General features: G+C 46.1%; 1 protein-coding gene across 1 annotated transcript in view; it reads right to left on the reverse strand.

The window, feature by feature from the left end:
* LOC119958709 (partitioning defective 3 homolog B-like) overlaps window positions 1-20,178 on the reverse strand; it is a 1,329,970-nt gene that overhangs the window by 421,901 nt on the left and 887,891 nt on the right. Inside the window, exon 18 of the mRNA XM_038787288.1 lies at window positions 18,071-18,308. Within this exon, the coding sequence (XP_038643216.1) occupies window positions 18,071-18,308 (238 nt within the window). The remainder of the gene's footprint in view (window positions 1-18,070; window positions 18,309-20,178) is intronic.

Consider the following 20,178-nt stretch of genomic DNA (forward strand, 5'->3'; position numbering starts at 1 on the left):
AACCAACATTTCCATATAAAAAACAACACTAGCCCACAGCATTCAATCATTTCAAATAAAAAAACAGCATGGAATGTAGTTACTTCTTCTTGCATAACCACACGAACTGCGACATCAAAACTGCTCCCAATTAAAGGATTACTTTCATGTATTTATTGGAAATGGGTTTATGACGTGCAGCAGGCAGGATGAAAGGTTGCCTGCATGGTTAACATGTGGCATCTGCAGGGACACAATTAGCATCAAGTGCGAGATGGACCAGGACTAAGTGACCTGGGAGTGATTGATGCAGGGGGTTGGGGGTGGGGGAGGGGAGGGGAGGGGAGAATGGAGCTCTTTCCCTGCATCTAACAAATGGTGTAAGTGGCCTGCAAGTGATTGATGGCAACAGAACAGGAGAACTTTAGCCTGCATATAACCTTGCTATAGCTGATCTGGGAGTCATTAATGGAATGGGACGCACAGGGCTTTGCTCTGCATCTGACTCGTGAGGAAAGTAATGTGTGACTGACTGAGCTACAATCTTAATTTATGAATGTTGTGGTGACTCAGTGCCAATTGGCTTGGCTATATAAAAGTCAGCTAATGCTGCTCCCCATATCACTGGCATCCCATCCCATCACTGTCTGAGCCCCACACTCTGAAATTCCACCTCCCCCTCCTCCGCAAACCTTTTTTCCTTCCTCTTCCCCTGTTTTGAGGCAATCATTAAAGCTTACCTCTACAGGTTCTGGTGAAAGGTCACAGACCTGAAACTTTAACCCTGTGCCCCTCTCCATAAATGCTATCAGATCTGTGGAGTATTTCCAGAATTTTCTGTATTTAAAACTTACCTCTTTGACTGAGCTTTTAGTCACCTTTTGCAATAGGTTCTTATGCGGTTCAGTGATGAATACTGTTTAGTAACACACCCATGAAGTGCTTTGAGGTGCCTTGCCATACTAAAAGTGCTGCAAAAATGCGCGTTGTTGTTACTGCCTCAATACTGTGCCCATAACTGGCTAAGAATTTGAGGGAGCACTGTGGAGGGAGTTTTACCATCTGTTTAATCGATGGCATAAATGACTTGGGAGTGGACAATTAAGCGAGCAGTATGCTGCTTCTAGCCAAGCTCTGCCGGATCTGGGAGTGATTAGCACAGCATTGCAACAAGAGCTAAGAACCATCCAGCTGACCCTCACTTGAAGAGGGAGAAAAATGATGCATGGACCTGAAGGGAGTTTTATGTCCACATGTTTACCTTATTTTTATGAATAATTTTCATACTTCACGGATATAAAATTATAAGACTTCTAACTATTGGTATAATCTTCCTTTGAAGTCAACAGAATGGAAATATCCTGAACAAACATTTTAAAACTCACACCACACAACAGCCTAATTAGCGATATCAATGGCTCCTGCAGTACTCAAATAAGACCTAAAGGGAATACAGCACTCTATTCTATCCATCTGATTAGTTTCTTTAACCAATTAATTTACGCAGATTTTTTACGAAATTAATTTTTAAAAAATATAATGGAAAAAACATAACACATTACCTAATGACAGGAGGGATATGATACATATCCCATGACCATAACTCACAAGCAAGGTACCAGGTATCCTCTCACCACTCTGCATCTAAATCATGCTGTACCTGATCTGGGAGTGCTCAATCCTGACAAAAAAAAAGGAAACTACTCCATTCCCAATTGAGGGATCGCTTTCATGTGTTTAATGGAAATAGCTTTACGATGTGCAGTGGGCAGGATGAAAGGTTGCTTGGCACATTTAACATGCGGCATCTGCAGGGACACAATTAGTATAAAGTGCGAGATGAAACAAGAAAGGGGGACTGAACATGGAAAGTACAGAAAGAAAAACCACTGCTTCGCTGAGAAACAAAAGCCATTCTGAAAAGGATATTTCTTAAAATGTTTGAGCCCTTGCAGGCGAACAGTCTGACAATTCGTGTGAATGATTTCTCCCGTGGAAATCCAGGGAACAATAAATTCTGGCTCTGTCTGTAGGGGATTGATGAAAATGTACTTGCGTACAGACGCTTTAGCCACATTTAAAAAATAATCTTTATTGTCACATCCCTGGCTTACATTAACACTGCAATGAAGTTACTGTGAAAAGCCCCTAATCGCCACATTCCGGCGCCAGTTCGTGTGCACGGAGGGAGAATTCAGAATGTCCAAATTATCTAACAGCACATCTTTCACGACTTGTGGGAGGAAACATGAAATGAAAATCGCTTATTGTCACAAGTAGGCTTCAAATGAAGCCTGTTCGGGGAGGCTGGTACGGGAATTGAACCGTGCTGCTGGCCTGCCTTGGTCTGCTTTAAAAGCCAGTGATTTAGCCCAGTGTGCTAAACCAACCCCTTCGCCATTTGACAGTAACGTTGGTTGGGTAGGAAGTAGGGCTGAAGGGAACCAACTGAATATAAGGACTAAGATCTTTGACATAAAATCCTTACAAGAGTTCAATCTCTGGCCTCATACTTTCCTCTGACCACACAAAAGGAGGCCAGTTGGCCCATTATGCCTGTGTTGGCCCCTTGAAAATTAACTCCACTCTCCTGCTTTTTTTGGCTAAGCCTCTGTAAATGTTTCCTTTTGAGTACATATTAAATTTGCTTTAAAAAAACCATGATTGGATTTGCTTTCATACAGTGAATTCCAGATTTTAACAGCTCATGCTCCTCCTCTCCATGTCTCTGCAAATCATGACTTCTAATTTGGAATTCTACTTTGTACTACCATCACTTTACTGTCTAATGCCCTGTCCCAATGAATCCCAATCACGATTCAATTTTGCAAAATAGATGAAAATAAATATGTAAATTTGCAACCAGTTGCAAACTACAAATGTGCAACTTAGAAAGACCAGCTGGCCCATCAAGCCAGTACTGTAGATGATAACTGGAGAATCATGGCTACACACTCCCTACATCCTCGCAGTCATGCAATCCCCTGGGAAAGATAAAAGGACACACATACAAAGAAAGTCGAAAGAAGAAACAAAGCAGGCAGGTCTCTAGTTCTGCAACATGTGAACATTTAAAAAATCTACTTCAATCTGGTCAAATGACAACCACAATCCCACCAAAGAACAAATCATCAAATTTTTTCCAAATGATCAATCATTTCTCTAATTCTCCAATCTAGTGACAAAAAGAAAATTTCTAAAAAAAAAGTTGGAAACTACTCTTACTTCAGAAATTATGGGTAGAAAACAGCCAATCTACTGCTCCTGCAAAGAATATCCTTCCCATTGTTGGGGAAAACCATGGGCATAACGGTACCATATATCTTCAAAGGACGATGAGAAAACTGGGGAGAATCCCACCGGCTCACCGTATATTCAGCCTCTTTAATGGCATTTCTTTTCTCCACTTGAATCACATGACGCTCATGGCGGCTTGTCTCTGATTTGCTCGTACCGGGAAAAGGTGGGATTTACCAGCCTCAGCGCGCTCGACTTGGTGACGCGATGCGGCCGTTGAATCTCGTGAAAGCTCCCTCGCGAGATTCGTGAAGCTTGGGACATTCCTGGGGTTCAACCAAACCTCATGAGACATCGCGATCTGGATCTCACCCTCACTAGTTGTGGTCCAGATCAGCATATTTAAATGAGCCGCTTAGTACTGCTCCACACAAACCTGGACCAGTCATAATGGCATTGGGGGGATGGAGTTGTGGGGGGGGGGGTCTCCCAGGCCATTAGGAGATGCCTGGGTGGTTGGGCTCTGGGCAAGGTTGTGCCCTGGAATTCCCACTGGTATCCTGGCAAATTGGCACTGCCAAGCTGGCTCCCTGGCAGTGTCAGCTGGGCACCCTGACAATGCCAGCATGGCATTGCCCGGGTACCAGGCTGGCAGTGCCAAGTGCCTGGGTGCCAGGTTGCCCATGCCAGGGGTCAGGCCCAGGGTGCCTTGCCCTTAAGTGGTGGGGGTGGGCTCGAGGATTCCAGAAGAGATAGGTTGGGTGCAGTCGGGGGTCCGGAGACAGTCACTGGAATGCTGAGGGGGGAGAGCGGTCGAAAAATCAGGGCTGACTTTAAAAATGGTGCCCGTCAGTGCAGAAAATGATGCAAGCACGGTCTTGACGGGGAGTTCCTTGCCAAGTCAAAAGAACCCGGCAAAGTGCAGTTGAATAGCAGGGTCTTTCTCGGCACGGCAGCTGGCTAGAAACACCCCTCTAAACACGCCCAAAAATGGACTCTGATTGTTCCTGTGAATTTGTGCCCTTAATCTCTGTAATCAGTGGGGAGCTCCTTTCAAACACCTTCCCAGTACTTGTTCTAAGTCCAATTGGGGGGATGGCTGCCAGAATGACTGCACCACGTTTTACAGAAGGAACCCTCTTTATGGGGTCGAGCAGAAGCTGGAAACCCTCTACCCACGATCAGACAGACATCCATCCAGCAAAGTAACAAACCTGACTTGGGAGGCTGTGGCTGTGATTGTAAGCAACATCTTGCTCTAAGAGAGGACAGGGCTACAGTGTCGTAAGAAGATGATTGACTTTCTTCGTGCAGCTAGTGTTAGCCTGCCTCCTCATGTCTTCCTCAGATCCCTTAACACAGCCCTCGCACCTCCATGGTGTTCGCACTTCCACCCACCTTGCAGGGTCACAGCACTTGTCATGCGTCGCTACCCACAATCGCCCGAGTAGCTCTGGTGTCCCTCAAATGCCCGCTCCCATCACCTCCCATGCATGCCACACTTCATCCCCAACTGGCATGGCATGACTCCCATCTATACTCTCCCCACCTGTCTCACTGCAGTAGAGACGCGATCACAACACATGAGTGTGCACAGCTGGCCGGAGTGATGTCGCAGCTCAAGGCCCTAATCCTATTTGAGGAACGAGCCCTTAAGCTTGTCAGTGAGAAACAGGACTGCTCCTGTGCAGTGGGTGGGGTTGGGGAACCCTCAACACATCCAGCCATAAGGCAAGCCTCACGTGAGTGACCTTTGTCTTGTCAGTGTTCCTTTGTCCTGCACTAATACCATCTCCTTTCCATTGCAGGTCAAGTAGCAGACCAATTCGGGCGATACTCATATCCCCTGGACACCATGGGCCTGAGCAGCTCCGAGGCAGATATCTCGGAAACCAGCACTGAAGAGGCGTCAAAGCGTCACCCGTACCCTCCACCAGCACAGGTACTTGCACCTCGGTGGGATTCAGTAGTAGGCAGGCTTCTAGGTTACTCACTGGTGAGCACCTCATAGCTGATAATCCACAGAACAGGCACTCAAGACGGATGCCGGAGCCCAGGACTCTGTTGAGCCTCAGGCCGAGGACGTGCCCCTAGGTATCGTCATCCGAGAGCTGCTGAAGCTACAAAGGCAGAGTCGTGAATATCAGGAAGGGATATAAGCATCCCACCTCGATTCAAAGGCTAATTGAAGGAGTCCTATTGCCTTCTGTCTGAGGAGATGGTGTCGTCACTCGATGCAATGAGGCCAACACTGCGAGGGTGGCGTCCTGAGTGAAGACCTTGGTGCCGGAGGTGCATCCCATGGTGGGGCATGTCTGCTCCATGGTTCAGCTCATGACCTCCATGGCTGAGGACATGAGCTCCATGGTGCAGTGCTTAAATTGCATGGTGTAGGCGCAAGATATTCTTTCCCAGGATGGTGGGGTCAGTCACCAGGGAGGATAGGTTTAAGACCCGTGGGGCAAAGTTTAGGGGAGATGTGCGAGGCAGGTTTTTTATGCAGAGGGTGGTGAGTGCCTGGAATGTGTTGCCAGGGGAGATTGTGGAAGCAGATACATTAATGGCATTCAAAAGGCATCTTGACAAATACATGGACAGGATGGGTATAGAGGGATACGGCACAAGGAAGTGCTGAGGGTTTTGGCCTAGGTTGGTATCATGACCGGTACAGGCTTGGAGGGCTGAAGGACCTATTCCTGTGCTGTATTGTTCTTTGTTCATGACGAGTAGATGAGTGTTCAGGCAGAACTTAACTTGATAGAGTTTTTACTAACTTGATAGAGCTTTTACTAACTTGATAATGTTTTTACTAACTTGATAGAGTCTTTCGAAGAGGTCACAAAGATGATTGATGCAGGTAGGGCAGTGGATGTTGTCTTTTTGGACTTCAGTAAGGCCTTTGACAAGGTCCCTCATGGTAGACTGGTACAAAAGGTGAAGTCACACAGGATCAGGGGTGAGGTGGCAAGGTGGATACAGAACTGGCTTGGTCATAGAAGGCAGAAAGTAGCAATGGAAGGGTGCTTTTCTAATTGGAGGGCTGTGACTAGTGGTGTTCCATAGGGATCAGTGCTGGGACCTTTGCTGTTCGTAGTATATATAAATGATTTGGAGGAAAATGTAACTGGTCTGATTAGTAAGTTTGCAGTCGACACAAAGGTTGGTGGAATTGTGGATAGCGATGAGGACTGTCAGAGGATACAACAGGATTTAGATCGTTTGGAGACTTGGGCGGAGAAATGGCAGATGGAGTTTAATCCGGACAAATGTGAGGTAATGCATTTTGGAAGGTCTAATGCAGGTAGGGAATATACAGTGAATGGTAGAACCCTCAAGAGTATTGAAAGTCAGAGAGATCTAGGTGTACAGGTCCACAGGTCACTGAAAGGGGCAACACAGGTGGAGAAGGTAGTCAAGAAGGCATATGGCATGCATGCCTTTATTGGCCGGGACACTGAGTATAAGAATTGGCAAGTCATTTTACAGCTGTATAGAACCTTAGTTAGGCCAGACTTGGAGTATAGTGTTTAATTCTGGTCGCCACACTACCAGAAGGATGTGGAGACTTTAGAGAGGGTGCAGAAGAGATTTACCAGGATTTGCCTGGTATGGAGGGCATTAGCTATGAGGAGCGGTTGAATAACCTCGGTTTGTTCTCACTGGAACGACGGAGGTTGAGGGGTGACCTGATAGAGGTACAAAATTATGAGGGGCATAGGCAGAGTGGATAGTCAGAGGCTTTTCCACAGGGTAGAGGGGGCAATTACTAGGGGGCATAGGTTTAAGGTGCGAGGGGCAAGGTTTAGAGTAGATGTACGAGGCAAGTTTTTTACACAGATGGTAGTGGGTGCCTGGAACTCGCTGCCGGAGGAGGAGGTGGAAGCAGGGACGATAGTGACATTTAAGGGGCATCTTGACAAATACATGAATAGGATGGGAATAGAGGGATATGGACCCAGGAAGTGTAGAAGATTGTAGTTTAGTCGGGCAGAGTGGTCGGCACGGGCTTGGAGGGCCGAAGGGCCTGTTCCTGGCTGTATTTTTCTTTGTTCTTTTTGTTTTACACTGACCTATCAGAATGGTCTCTTCCTGTGACTAGGTTAGTGCCCCCAGCTTCTAGGAAGCTTCCGAAATTTGCTGAGAAGCAACATGGCAATTTGAGCACAGCAATTTCACTGGTTATTCCTGGATTGTCCTGGCCATAACAGGGAATTTACATTGCAGGGGAAATCCAGAAATGATTTTACAACCTGTCAATTGGTGAAATGGAAGCCACAGCTCAGTGGGCAGCACTTTCATCTCAAGAGTCAGAAAGCTTCAGGTTCGAGACCCGCTCGAGACACTGCATCACATAACGTAAGCTGACACTTCAGCACTGAGGGAATACTGCAGTGTTGGAGGTGCTGTTTTTCTGATGAGATGACAAACCCCAGTCTTCCCTCTCAGGTGGGTGGAAATGATCCCACTGTCGCAAAGCAAACAGGGGCGTTTTCCCTGGTGTAGAGGGAAAAATTTATCCCTCAAACAAACATTACTACAATGCAGATTAGCTGATATTTATCTCATTGTTCTTTACGGGACGTTGCTGTGCACAAATCGGTTTTGCTTTTCCGACATTACAACGGTGACTACATTTCAAAAGTACTTTATTGCCTGTCAGGTTCTTTGGGGCTGCCATCTGGTAATGCCCTATACTGTTTGTTTTTATTTTCAAGGATTTCTTACTGACAATTTTATGTCACCTCCACTTAAGGTGGTAAATAGTCCATTGGTCTAGTGGACTGGGGAACTTTGTAAGTGAGCCATGTTGGTTGGGTGTGGTTGTTGGTTGGGTGGGTGTTGCTTACTTTGTTGTTTTTCCTCTTGAAATTGTTAAAAATATATAAATGCCTTAATAAAATGTTTATTAAAAAAATAGTCATTGGTCTTTTTTTACCAGCGAATTGAGTAGAAGAGTAAAGGGGTGGGGCTCTCCGTTTCTGAGATGAAGCGTTGACGCCAATGGAGAACCCATGGACTTTTACGACAGAAAAACCGGCACCGCACTTGGACTGATTCCGCTCCCATTGAGAGGCTAGAACCAATGCCATGTGGAACACACTCAATTCCACTGTAAAATAGTGCGGGATACGCCAGGCCCATGACCGACACTTGGGAGGCTGACAAGCTGCAGCCGCACAAACACATTATATTCCCCACACACATTTATCCCAGCCAAAAAGATGGCACTGGTTGTGCTGGTGTGCGCTGATACAGCTGATGGGTCATCTGGGGCCAGAGGGGGGACACCTATATGACCGATGGCACCAGGTTCAAAGTGGGCTGTTAGCAGTGTGCACAGTGCATGGCTACCTTGCTGGCTGTGACAATGGAGCTCCATGTCCACCCACCCTGACCCCACAGCCCACCTCCTGGCTACACCCCACTATTCCCCCCAGCTCTGGCAGAAGCCCTCTGGCCAGCAGCACAACTGTCAACAAACTATGGCCATATTGGACACGTCCCGTGCCCCCTCTCTCTCCCTCAGCAGCCGCCACGCTGATTTCATGATTGTAAAAGCACAAGTGCACCACACCATCGGGAACTCGGCCCATTGGAAGTGGAGAATCGCAGAGGCCCTGGAGTGTACTGGGTCGGGCCCGCTAATGATTTGCATATGGTAACTACTGTGCATGTGGAGTGAAACGCATTGACGCCATTTTCGAGGTGAAGGAGAATCGCGATTTGACGTCAAATCGTGCCTGCCGTGATTTTGACTTCGGAAGCAATTCTCCGCCAAATCGCATTTCCGAATTTCGGTGTTGGCTAACGGAGACACCCCGCCCGAGATGTCTCACTACAATTACACAGAGCCTTGGTGAGACCCAGAGTATTGTGAGCAGTTTTGGTCTCCTTATCTTTGGAAGGATATAATTGCCATATAGGGAGTGCAACAAAGATTCATCAGACTAATTCCTGGGATGGACGGATTGTCCCACGGAGAAAGATTACATCTTTTTATTCTCTGAAGTTTAGAGGAATGAGAGGGGTTCTCATTCAAACAGACAAAGTCCTTACAAGGTCCAACAGGGTTGATGCAGGAAGAATTTTTCCCCTGGATGGGGGGCGGGGTATAGAACCAGGGCACACAGTCCCAGAATAATTTAGGACTAAGATGAGGAGGAACTTCTTCATTCAGAGGGTGGTGAATCTTTGGAGTCCTCTGCCCGAGGCGGCTGTGGAGGCTCAGTCATTGGGCATGTTCAAGACTGAAATTGATAGATTTCTACATATTATAAACATCAAGGGATATAGGGATAATGCAGGAAAATGGTGTCAAAGTAGAAGATCAACCACGATCTCATTGAATAGCAGAGCAAGCCAGAAAGGCTGAATGGGCTACTACTGCTCCTATTTCATACGTTCCTTATTTCTAGCTCCCCAACACTCCCTTTTCTCAAATTCAAAGCGTTACTCTTGTATTTTAATAAAAAGGATTCTGTTTTACTGTAATTACTTAAAGAACAGGGTAAAAGCTATAAAAGTCATTGCAAAATGGCTGTAATTAGCATAACAACCAGCAGTTATTGCCTCGACCTGACACAATCATTTATTGGTGTGACCAGATAGATTAAGGCCTCATTAAGGCCTGCATGTATTGACTGTTAATGTGTGAGGAATCGTTGGTCTCACGAACCCTGTTCTGAATGAATTCCTTCCTTTCGCCTTTAAATGACCTCACAAGAGTAAAAACTGCACCTTTTCCTCAAGGAAAGAGTTTTGGCATCTTCTCACAATATCGGCAGCAACTGTGGGTCTTTAGGTTTTTAGTGCTGGTAGCTCTTTAGCTTCTGAATCATGAGGCTGGATATTCAAGCCCTACTCCAGGATTTTACTGACACTCCAGTCAGTAAATAAAGTTTGGTATTTCTGTTGCACCCTTCATCTCCTCAGGACAACGTGACAGCACCTTACATCCAACGAAATACTTTTGAAGTGAGGCAGCACGGTGGCGCAGTGGGTTAGCCCTGTTGCCTCACGGCGCCGAGGTCCCAGGTTTGATCCTAGCTCTGGATCACTGTCTGTGTGGAGTTTGCACATTCTGCCCGTGTTTGCGTGGGTTTCGCCCCCACAACCCAAAGATGTGCAGAGTAGGTGGATTGGCCATGCTAAATTGCCCCTTAATTGGAAAAAATTAATCGGGTACTCTAAATTTTAAAAAAAACTTTTGAAGTGCAACGTTGGAAACATGGTAGCCATCAAGGTCCCACAAACAGCAACGAGGGCGTGGCTGCATTCTCCGCTTTAGTGATTTTGGTTGGGGGATAAATTTTGCCCTTGAAACTGGGAAGGACCCTCCTGCTCCTCCTTGAAACAGCGCCACACGGTGCTCTACGTCCACCTTTGAGGACAGGCAGAGCCTCGGTTTAACTTCGCTGAAAGGCAGCACTTCCTCAGCACAACACTGAATCATCAACCTGAACTTTTGTGCACTGCTCAAAACAAGTTTTTGTTTTAATAAGTTTCCAGCCAAAAGCCTTTCCCATTCCAGTAATGATGTTTCTTCAGGCATGTCGATGTGATTGCAGAATAGTGGTTCGATTCCCAGAATTCAGACCACACGGACGCTCGTAACATACACCATTATTTCCAACATCCTGAAATCCTGTGAAGCTTGGCTGGTACTGTACGGAAGGTGCTAAAAACATTCAGTTCTAACAGTGACTGGTGAACAACTTAGAGGCGTAGATTTTCACTACTCAGTGCTGCAGTTTAGCCAGAGAGCTGCAGAACTCAATACATAACATTCAAATAACCCATTCCGGTCTTTGAGGCTATTTTTATTAAACAAATTCAAGAATACAAGGAGTTTTGATAGAACAAGTAGGGGAGAAACTGCAAAAAAAAACTGGGGGAGATGAGGCCAAATTGTATACTCAGAGAGTTACGATGATCTGGAATGTGCTGCCTGAAAGCATGTTGGAAGCAGATTCAATAATAACTTTCAAAAGGGAATTAGAAATGTATTTTAATTTTTTTAATTACAGGGCTATGGGGCAAAGACCAGCACAATTGGACTCATTGGCAGCTCCACCAGAGAGCTAATACGTGCATGATGGGCTGCAAACTCTCTTGCTGTGCTGAATGGTTCTGGAAACGTCGAACTGAAACCTGCAAGGTGGCCAATACTTGCCTCCTATTGAGATGAAAGTCCTGAGCCAAGAAGAGGAGATTTACAAGGGTGCTGCCGGGGCTGGAAAATCTTAGCTATGTGGAAAGGTAGGCTGGAGTTGATTTCCTCGGATCAGAGGAGGCTGAACGATGACTTGATTGAGGAGCATAAATTTATGTGGGGCTTGAATAGAGCAAGCAAGAACGACCTCTATTTACCTGAGCAGAGGGGCCAAAAGTCCAGGGGATACAGATTAAAATTGTTGTAGAAGAATTAGAGGGGAGATGATGGAACAGTTTTTCGCCCAGAGGATGGCAGGGGTCCTAAACCTCACTGCCTGAAAGGCTATTTGCGGTAGAAAAAGGGAAATTAGACTTGGAAACCTTTCGGCGACCAACACAAACAAGATGGGCTGAATGGCCTCTTTCTGTATCGTGAAATATGTACGGTTCTATGATTCAATTTGAAAGACGGAAGCTTAAGAGGATTATAAACATTTTGCCCGTTAACCAAAAAGACAAGTAGAAAAACAACACCGCAATACTGGCAGCTTGTTAGCTGTGCAAGAGTCCTCCCTAATCCTTGGAAAATAGGCTACAGGTTTAGATAAAGGATCTGGATTGGCGCAGGCTGGGAGGGCCGAAGTGCCTGTTCCTGTGCTGTAATTTTCTTTGTTCTTTGTTATTTGGCTGGACGCCACAGGAGAGTGCTTATAAAGGTGAGTGCTGTAGATAAGGTCAAGCTTTGGGGAGAGCATTGGACAATCTCTGTTGCTCCTAAATTTTTAACGAAGGGAGCACTTGAAGAGACCCATTGGCATCTCTTTTTGTCTCCCCCCCCCCCCCCCCCCCCCCCCACCCTCCTACAGTGTAATTGTTTTGACATTTCAAACAGACCGGCTCATTCCACACAGCGGTACAGCCAGCAAAATTTGGTAAACTTTAGAGAGGTAGTAATTTCTGAAAAATGTTGGTGCATTTTGTTTGGTTGGGGGAGGGAGACGTTAGTAACTTAGTGAACAGAACAGCAAAAGGAACCATTTATGGAAATCACAGCCCGAAGTTCAAAACTATTTCAGTCTCAGAAAGTCTTTACGTAAAGGCTGAACTACTTAGAGAACCTAATTCATAAAATAGACAAAGCTGCAGGTAGTGCCATGAGAAAATTGTTCCTCAGGCAGTGGATTCCAAGTTATTATTACTTCAGTGTGCTGCCTGACTCATACTGCTCATTTGAAATGAAACCGGTTGGAAGAGTCATTTCACTGGGATTTAAAAAGTAATAATTCTGGCATTTTCTTTGTGCTTAAATGTAGCGACTTTAATGTTGGTGAAATGTCCAAAAGATGCTTTATGGAGAGTAATCGGACTAAAATTTGAATGCAAGGCCATGTAAGGACATATTTGGATAATTTAACAAAAACAAGGTTTTCAGGAGAGAGAGAGAGAGAGATTGAGGTGGAAAGGCAGAGAGATTTAGGGAGGAATTCCAGAGATTGACGCCCAGTCTGCTAAAGGAGTGGCCACCAATGGAGATGTGAAGGAAATGAGAGACATGCTAGAGGCCAGAACTGCAGGAGTGTTGAGAATCAGGTGGGTTGTAACGGTGGAGGTGGTAACTGAGATAGGAAAGAGCGAGGCAGTGAGACGGGGAACTTCCATTTGAGGCACAGAAACCCCAGAAGGAAGATGCCCAACTTGCACCCTCTCGATGATTTAAGCTGAAGTGAAATCCACAAGCTTGGGCAACCTTCTAGTGTCTCACTCAAATGGCAGACTTCATGAATATTCATAAAAAGTGATATAATGTGCAGCTCAATCTTGCACCCATCCCCTTTGAAAGAAAATTCTGATTAAGGGGCAATTTAGCGTGGCCAATACACCTACCCTGCACATCTTTGGGTTGTGGGGTGAGACTCATGCAGACAATAAATAAATAAATAAGACACAGGAAGAATGTGAAAACTTCATACGGACAGTGACCCGGAGCCAGGACCGAACCCGGGTTCTTAGCGCCGTGAGGCAGCAGTGCTAACCACTGCACCATCATGTCGCCCTCCTACACACATTTCCAACAGTGACCATTGGGTAATAAATCAGGAAACTTCAGCTCATCGAGAATCTGCTGACTGCACTCCGAGCCCATTACCACCGTGATCACTGATCAATATTAATTCTTAGTCCACAAATACCTGAATTGAATTTAAAGTTCTCACCCCTGTTATCAAATCCTTCCACAGACCTGTTCCATCGCTGTAACCTCCTTCAGCCCCACAACCCCACCGAGGTCTCTTTATTGTTCCAATTCTGGCTTCCGCTCCACCCTTAATTCCCTTTTTCCCGCCCCTATTAGTGACCGTGCCTTCAGTGCCCTCCTTCACCCTATGCTCTGAAATGCCCTCTCTAAATCTCTTTCAATCAGGGATGCTGCTCAACACCGACATCTTTTACTCAGCTTTTGGTCGCAATTCCTTGTATCTCCTTATGTGGCTCGGCGTCAATTGTTTTTCTATTAAGTATTCTGTGACATTTTACTGCATTAAGGTTATCCATTTTGGTAGGAATAATAGCAAAAGGGATTATTATTTAAATGATAAAATATTAAAACATGCTGCTGTGCAGAGAGACCTGGGTGTGCTAGTGCATGAGTTGCAAAAAGTTGGTTTACAGGTGCAACAGGTGATTAAGAAGCCAAATGGAATTTTGTCCTTCATTGCTAGAGGGATGGAGTTTAATACTAGGGAGGTTATGCTGCAATTGTATAAGGTGTTAGTGAGGCCACACCTGGAGTATTGCATTCAGTTTTGGTCTCCTTACCTGAGAAAGGATGTACTGGCGCTGGAGGGTGTGCAGAGGAGATTCATAGGTTAATCCCAGAGCTGAAGCGGTTGGATTACGAGGAGAGGTTGAGTAGACTGGGACTGTACTCGTTGGAACTTAGAAGGATGAGGGGGGAATCTTATAGAAACATATAAAATTATGAAGGGAAGAGATAGGATAGATGCAGGCAGGTTGTTTCCACGGGTGGGTGAAAGCAGAACTAGGGGGCATAGCCTCAAAATAAGGGGAAGTAGATTTACGACTGAGTTTAGGAGGAACTTCTTCACCCAAAGGGTTGTGAATCTATGGAATTCCTTACCCAGTTAAGCAGTTGAGGCTCCTTCATTAAATGTTTTTAAGATAAAAATAGATAGTTTTTTGAAGAATAAAGGGATTAAGGGTTATGGTATTCGGGCCGGAAAGTGGAGCTGAGTCCACAAAAGATCAGCCATGATCTCATTGAATGGCGGAGCAGGCTCGAGGGCCAGATGGCCTACTCCTGCTCCGAGCGCTTATGTTCTTATGTTCTTATTAAAGATACTACATAAATGCAAGTTGTTGTTAAATGGGAACTCACTTTTTCCATTCCCAGCTGTAAGTTCCAGGTCAAAATGTAGCACAGTCACTGGGAGCAGGTTGAGAAGTGTTTAGTACAGGGTATGAATTGAACCTTGGGCCTCTCAAATGCAGGATTTTTAAAAAAAAACACAAAAGGAGGTCACACTGCCAGTTAAAAACCAAGAGAAAATCTGGATGATCTTGAGAAAGATTCTTAACACAACCAGACTGGAGGAACTTGTAAAACTTTCCGAGTTACCAGAATGAGTCAGTTTTCTAGGCACTCAAATTGAAAGGCCTCCGAGCCCAGATTCTAAATGTGGGGTGGTAAGCGTGGGTGAACACCTGAGGCACAAAATTGTTTGATGCTGATAAAAAGTTTTGTTGATGAACAGATAAATGTTGATACCACTATCAAGCCAAAATCAATTTGAACCTTATCCAATGATTGTGTAGAAAAGCTCACAAAACCTTACCATTTGTTCAGTTAGAAATGGTCCCTGTAGCTTAACTCCAACACTTTGGCTCCATATCCCTTAATACCCTTGCCCAATTGGGTGCAATTTGTCTCACTGGGGTTTATTGTTAGTTTTGAAATTTTCATTTGACCACCAGTCTCAAAAGCTTTTTGGAGAGAGCTCCAGATTAGCACTACTCTTTGCGTGACGGAATCAACCCTGGACAGAATAAACTCCATTAAATACCTAAGCATTGGTGAAAAGTGGGGGGAGGGGACTGACACTGGGTGAGGTGTTTTCGAGAGGAAATGGATGAGGGGATTCTGGGAGGGGGGCGGGTCAATGGTAACATGCCCAATGGGCAGGACTCAGAGTTATGATTTTGGCGGATGGCGGGGGGGGGGGGGGGGGGGGGGGGGGTGACAGAACCCGGGTTACGATAGTTACATGGAATGTGAGGAGTTTGTTGGAGGGAGGTTTTCAGTGTCAACTTGGGGTAGGGCTTGTGAGCCTGGAACCAGGGCCCCCAGAAGCCATGTCCGGGGTGTCAGACTGGCTTGGGTGGCAGGCTGGTGCGGGGGCAGATCTTTTTAGCATTCGCCTTGCTGATTGCCCGGAAGTGGATCCCGTTGGGGTGGATGTCAGCTTCTCCATCCTATGACATGGCTTGACGGGGGAACATACTTGAATTTCTTTGACTCTCGGGAAGGTGAAGTCTCAGCTGAAGGGGATGAAGGAAGTATTTCACAGTTCATGGTGACTGTTTACTATGCGCTTCCGAGAATCAGTTGCCATTGAACATTGGGGGGAAGGTGGGGAGGGGGGGTGGGGTGGCAGTATTGTTGTCTTTGGTTACACGGTTTACAGATTGATTGTTAATTTGTATTTTTTACCTGTAATGTGCGGGTGGGTGTTTTGGTCTGTATATTGAGCGGGGTGCTTTTGGTGTGTGGGGATTTTTATGGTATTTGTTTTTATTTGTTTTTTCTTTGGCTGTTGATTAATGGAAATGTTGAAAATGAGAATTGGGGACTTCCGGTGACAGCGGGTGAGAGGCAGCCGCGCGTTCGAGGGCTCCCGTTCGGGAATGGCATTGTTGGGGGTTAACACCTGGTCCTAAGGGCAGCGGAGGCAGCAAAAGTCGGGGAAATGAAATGTCGAAGACCAGCAAAAAAGCGGCGTGAGAAAAGCAGCTGAAAGTTCGTCGGGGAGTGGAAAGGTCACCACGGGGTCAGTAAAGAAAATGGAGGCTGGAGGGAAGGCCACATTGCTTACGGCTGAAGAAATAACTAAGGTGATAGCCATGGAATTCGAAAGGCAGTTCACAAAACATATGGAAGCAATGAGGAAGGAGATGGGGGCGGATCTGAAAGTGCTGGTGGAGGAAGCGATTACCCCGGGGAGGACGGCGGTGGCGAGCACATTAGCAGAGGTGCGGGAGCAACACGAGGCGCTGAAGGAAGTGGAAGAGACATTACTGCAGCACAGTGATCAACTTACCTCGATGGGGAAGGAGATGCGGAAGGTGACAGAGATCAACAAGGATCTGTGAGGCAAAATGGAAGACCTGGAAAACAGATCCAGGTGACAGAATTTGAGGATTGTGGGGCTGCCCGAAGGAGTGGAAGGACCGAGGCCGACTGAGTATTTTGCCACGATGTTGGCAACACTATTGGGGGAGGGGGAGGATCCCTCCCGATATGAGCTGGATCGGGCTCATCGGTCGTGGAGGCCTGTACCAAAGGCGAGTGAGCCGCCAACAGTAGTGACTCTGTGCTTCCGTTGGTACAGTGTAAAGGAGAAGGTCCTGTGTTGGACTAAGCAGAAGCGGGTGGTGCAGTGGGCTGGAGCTGGTATACATGTATACCAGGACTTTACGGTGGAGCTGGCGAGGAGGCGGACTGCCTTCAACCTGGTGAAGAAGGCACTGTACGTTAGCAGGGTGCAGTGCAGCATTGTATATCCAGAGAAGCGGAGGGTGACCGACAAGTTCAAGGACTTTTATTTTGGGACGGCGGAAGCAGCGGAGGAGTTTGCGAAGGCAGAAGGACTGTGGCAGATTTGTGAAATGGTCATGTACCGATGTAGCCTCATGACTGTATTTTTTCTTTTTTGTTTCACTGCGTGGTGTCTGGGCTATAGGAGCCAACGTTGTATATATTTGGACAGGGGAAGAAATGGGACTGTCAGTCGGAATGAGGGTTCTTTGGGGTGTGGGTGTATATGCGGGTTTGCGTGCTAAAGGGGACTTCTGGGTTTTTCCTGGGGCCGGGCAAGGGGGAAAGAGACCCGGACGGCGGCCTCCACGCTGGCTGGTTTAAGCCGGCCAGTGAACGGGGGTGAGGTGGGGGGAGGGGCTGCGGCCATCGGAGCCTGGCAGAACAGGGATTCCGAGGGGTCTAGCCGGGGTGGAAAGTTGGGGGCAGCGAACTGAGGTTGGGACGAGGAGTTTTACAAGAGGAAGTGGAGGGGAGGAGTTGGGGAGGGAAGGGGGGGTTTACAACTCTTGGGTGTCATTTACGGTACTCTTTCAGAGGTTGGATGGCATTAAGTGTCGTCAGGGGGGGACTCTATAGGTTAATGGTGACGATGGCCGATTCCGGACTCCTTTCTCTTTTTCGCCTTTATTTTTTTTCCACCGTGGGAGGGTTTGTTTTATTTGATGCATATATAGACAGGTGGGCCGTTGAGTGGGGTGGTGGGAGGATGGGATCGTTGTTGATGTTAAGGGTATTGACTTTGTATTTGTTACCGTTTACTGCTTGTTGGTGGGATGTAAATTTTGAAGGAAAATGTGAAAATGGAGAATAAAAACATTTATTAAAAAGAAATGAGGAGAATAAATCGATTAAAAAAAAGTAAAATACCTAAGCATTGCTCCAAATCCTTTCTTCTTGGCTTTCTTTTCTTGGTTATCACTTTCCTTTTTCTTCTCTTTGTCTTTATCCTTTCCTTTTGTCTTCACCTTCTTCTTCTTTTCTTTTTTCTTTTTCTCTTTCTTTCCCTTGCTGTCTGAGTTCTCCACATCCTCGAGCTCGGCTGCCCCTTGCAGGGCAGATTCACTGCCCTGGGTCTCATGGCCTGACTGGGAACTTTCTTCAGAATCTGTTGCCATAGATTTAAAAAACAAAATGCATAAAAAACAATTCAGAAATGCATAGTCATTTTTAAAAAAAAAGTATTTTTTCTATCGTTTCCTGGTTCTCCCATCATTTATAAAACTCTATCTCTATACATATATAATATATATAATATACAGAGGGTAACCTCCACACAATATTCTTCCATCTGAAACCAACTACTTGCGGAGGGTAATTAATTGGCCTATAATTGCACTATTTATGACAAAGGGCCTGGGTAGAAGACCTGTTCTATAATCTAGAATGCAATTTATAGACTGATATTCAGTGCAGTATTGAGGAAAAAGCTGCACTGTTGGAAGTATCATCTTTTTTCTGAGGCATTATACCGAGATCCCAGCTTCCCTGTCAAGAGCAAAAGATCCAGCAGCAAAAGGGGCAGCAGGGTAGCATGGTGGTTAGCATAAATGCTTCACAGCTCCAGGGTCCCAGGTTCGATTCCCGGCTGGGTCACTGTCTGTGTGGAGTCTGCACGTCCTCCCCCTGTGTGCGTGGGTTTCCTCCGGGTGCTCCGGTTTCCTCCCACAGTCCAAAGATGTGCGGGTTAGGTGGATTGGCCATGCTAAATTGCCCGTAGTGTCCTAATAAAAGTAAGGTTAAGGGGGGGGTTGTTGGGTTACGGGTATAGGGTGGATACGTGGGTTTGAGTAGGGTGATCATGGCTCGGCACAACATTGAGGGCCGTAGGGCCTGTTCTGTGCTGTACTGTTCTATCCCATGTTATCATTTGAAACTACAAGGGGGTGCTCCTTGTTTTTTAATAAAATGTATTCATTCATGGGATGTGGGTATTGCTGGCTAGGCCAGCATTTATTGCCCGTTCCCTAATTGCCCTCGAGAAGGTGGTGATGAGCTGCCTTCTTGAGCTACTGGAGCCCATGTGGTGTAGGTGCACTCAAGATTTGATTAAGGAGGGAATTCCAGGACTTTGACTCAGAAACAGTGAAGGAACGGTGGTTTGGTTCCAAGTTAGGATGGTGTGCAGCTTGGATAGAGATTTCCTGGTGGTATGATTCTAAGTCACAAAGGCTGTACAGAAAGACAAATCTCACCGTTAGGCTGAGATACATTTCCTGGTGGTGATGTTCCCATGTCACCGCTGCTCGTGTCCTTCAAGATGGTTGCAGTCGTGGGTCTGGAATTTGCTGTCTAAGGAGTTTTGGTAAGTTTCTACAGTGCATCTTGTAGTTAGTACACAGCTGCCACTGTGGTAGCAGGGTGATTAAGGTGGTGGATGGTATGCCAATCAAGCAGGGTTGCTTTGTCCAGGATGGTGCCGAACTTCTCAACTGTTGTTGGAGCTGCACTCGTCCAGCCAAGTGGATAGTATTCCATCACACTCCTGACTTGTGCCTTGTAGATGGCGGACAGGTTTTGGGAAGTCAGGAGGTGAGTTGCTCAGAGCAGAATTCCTAGCCTCTGACCTGCTCTTGTAGCCATAGTATTTATATGGTTAGTCAAGTTTCCGGTCAATGGTAACCCCCAGAATATTGATAATTGGGGATTCAGCAATAGTAATGCCATCAAATGTCAAGGGGAGATTGTTAGGTTCTCTCTTGTTGGAGATGGTCACTGTCTGGCATTTTGCTGTTTATGGGATATTGTGCACATCTTGGTGTTGCGTCTTCTATATTACAATAGTGACTGCATTTCAAAAAGCACTTTTTCCACTGGAAAGCATTTTGGGACGTCCTGACACGAATGGTGTTATTGGAAATGGAAATTCTTTCTTTTATCTCATTGATGTGCCATAGTTTGATTTGTGTATGTTGCAGTTTTCTAAATACCTATTGCTTCCTGGCAGCATGATGGCACCGTGTTTAGCACTACTGCCT

This window comes from Scyliorhinus canicula, chromosome 2, assembly GCF_902713615.1.
Source record: "Scyliorhinus canicula chromosome 2, sScyCan1.1, whole genome shotgun sequence".
Taxonomy (NCBI): Eukaryota; Metazoa; Chordata; class Chondrichthyes; order Carcharhiniformes; family Scyliorhinidae; genus Scyliorhinus; species Scyliorhinus canicula.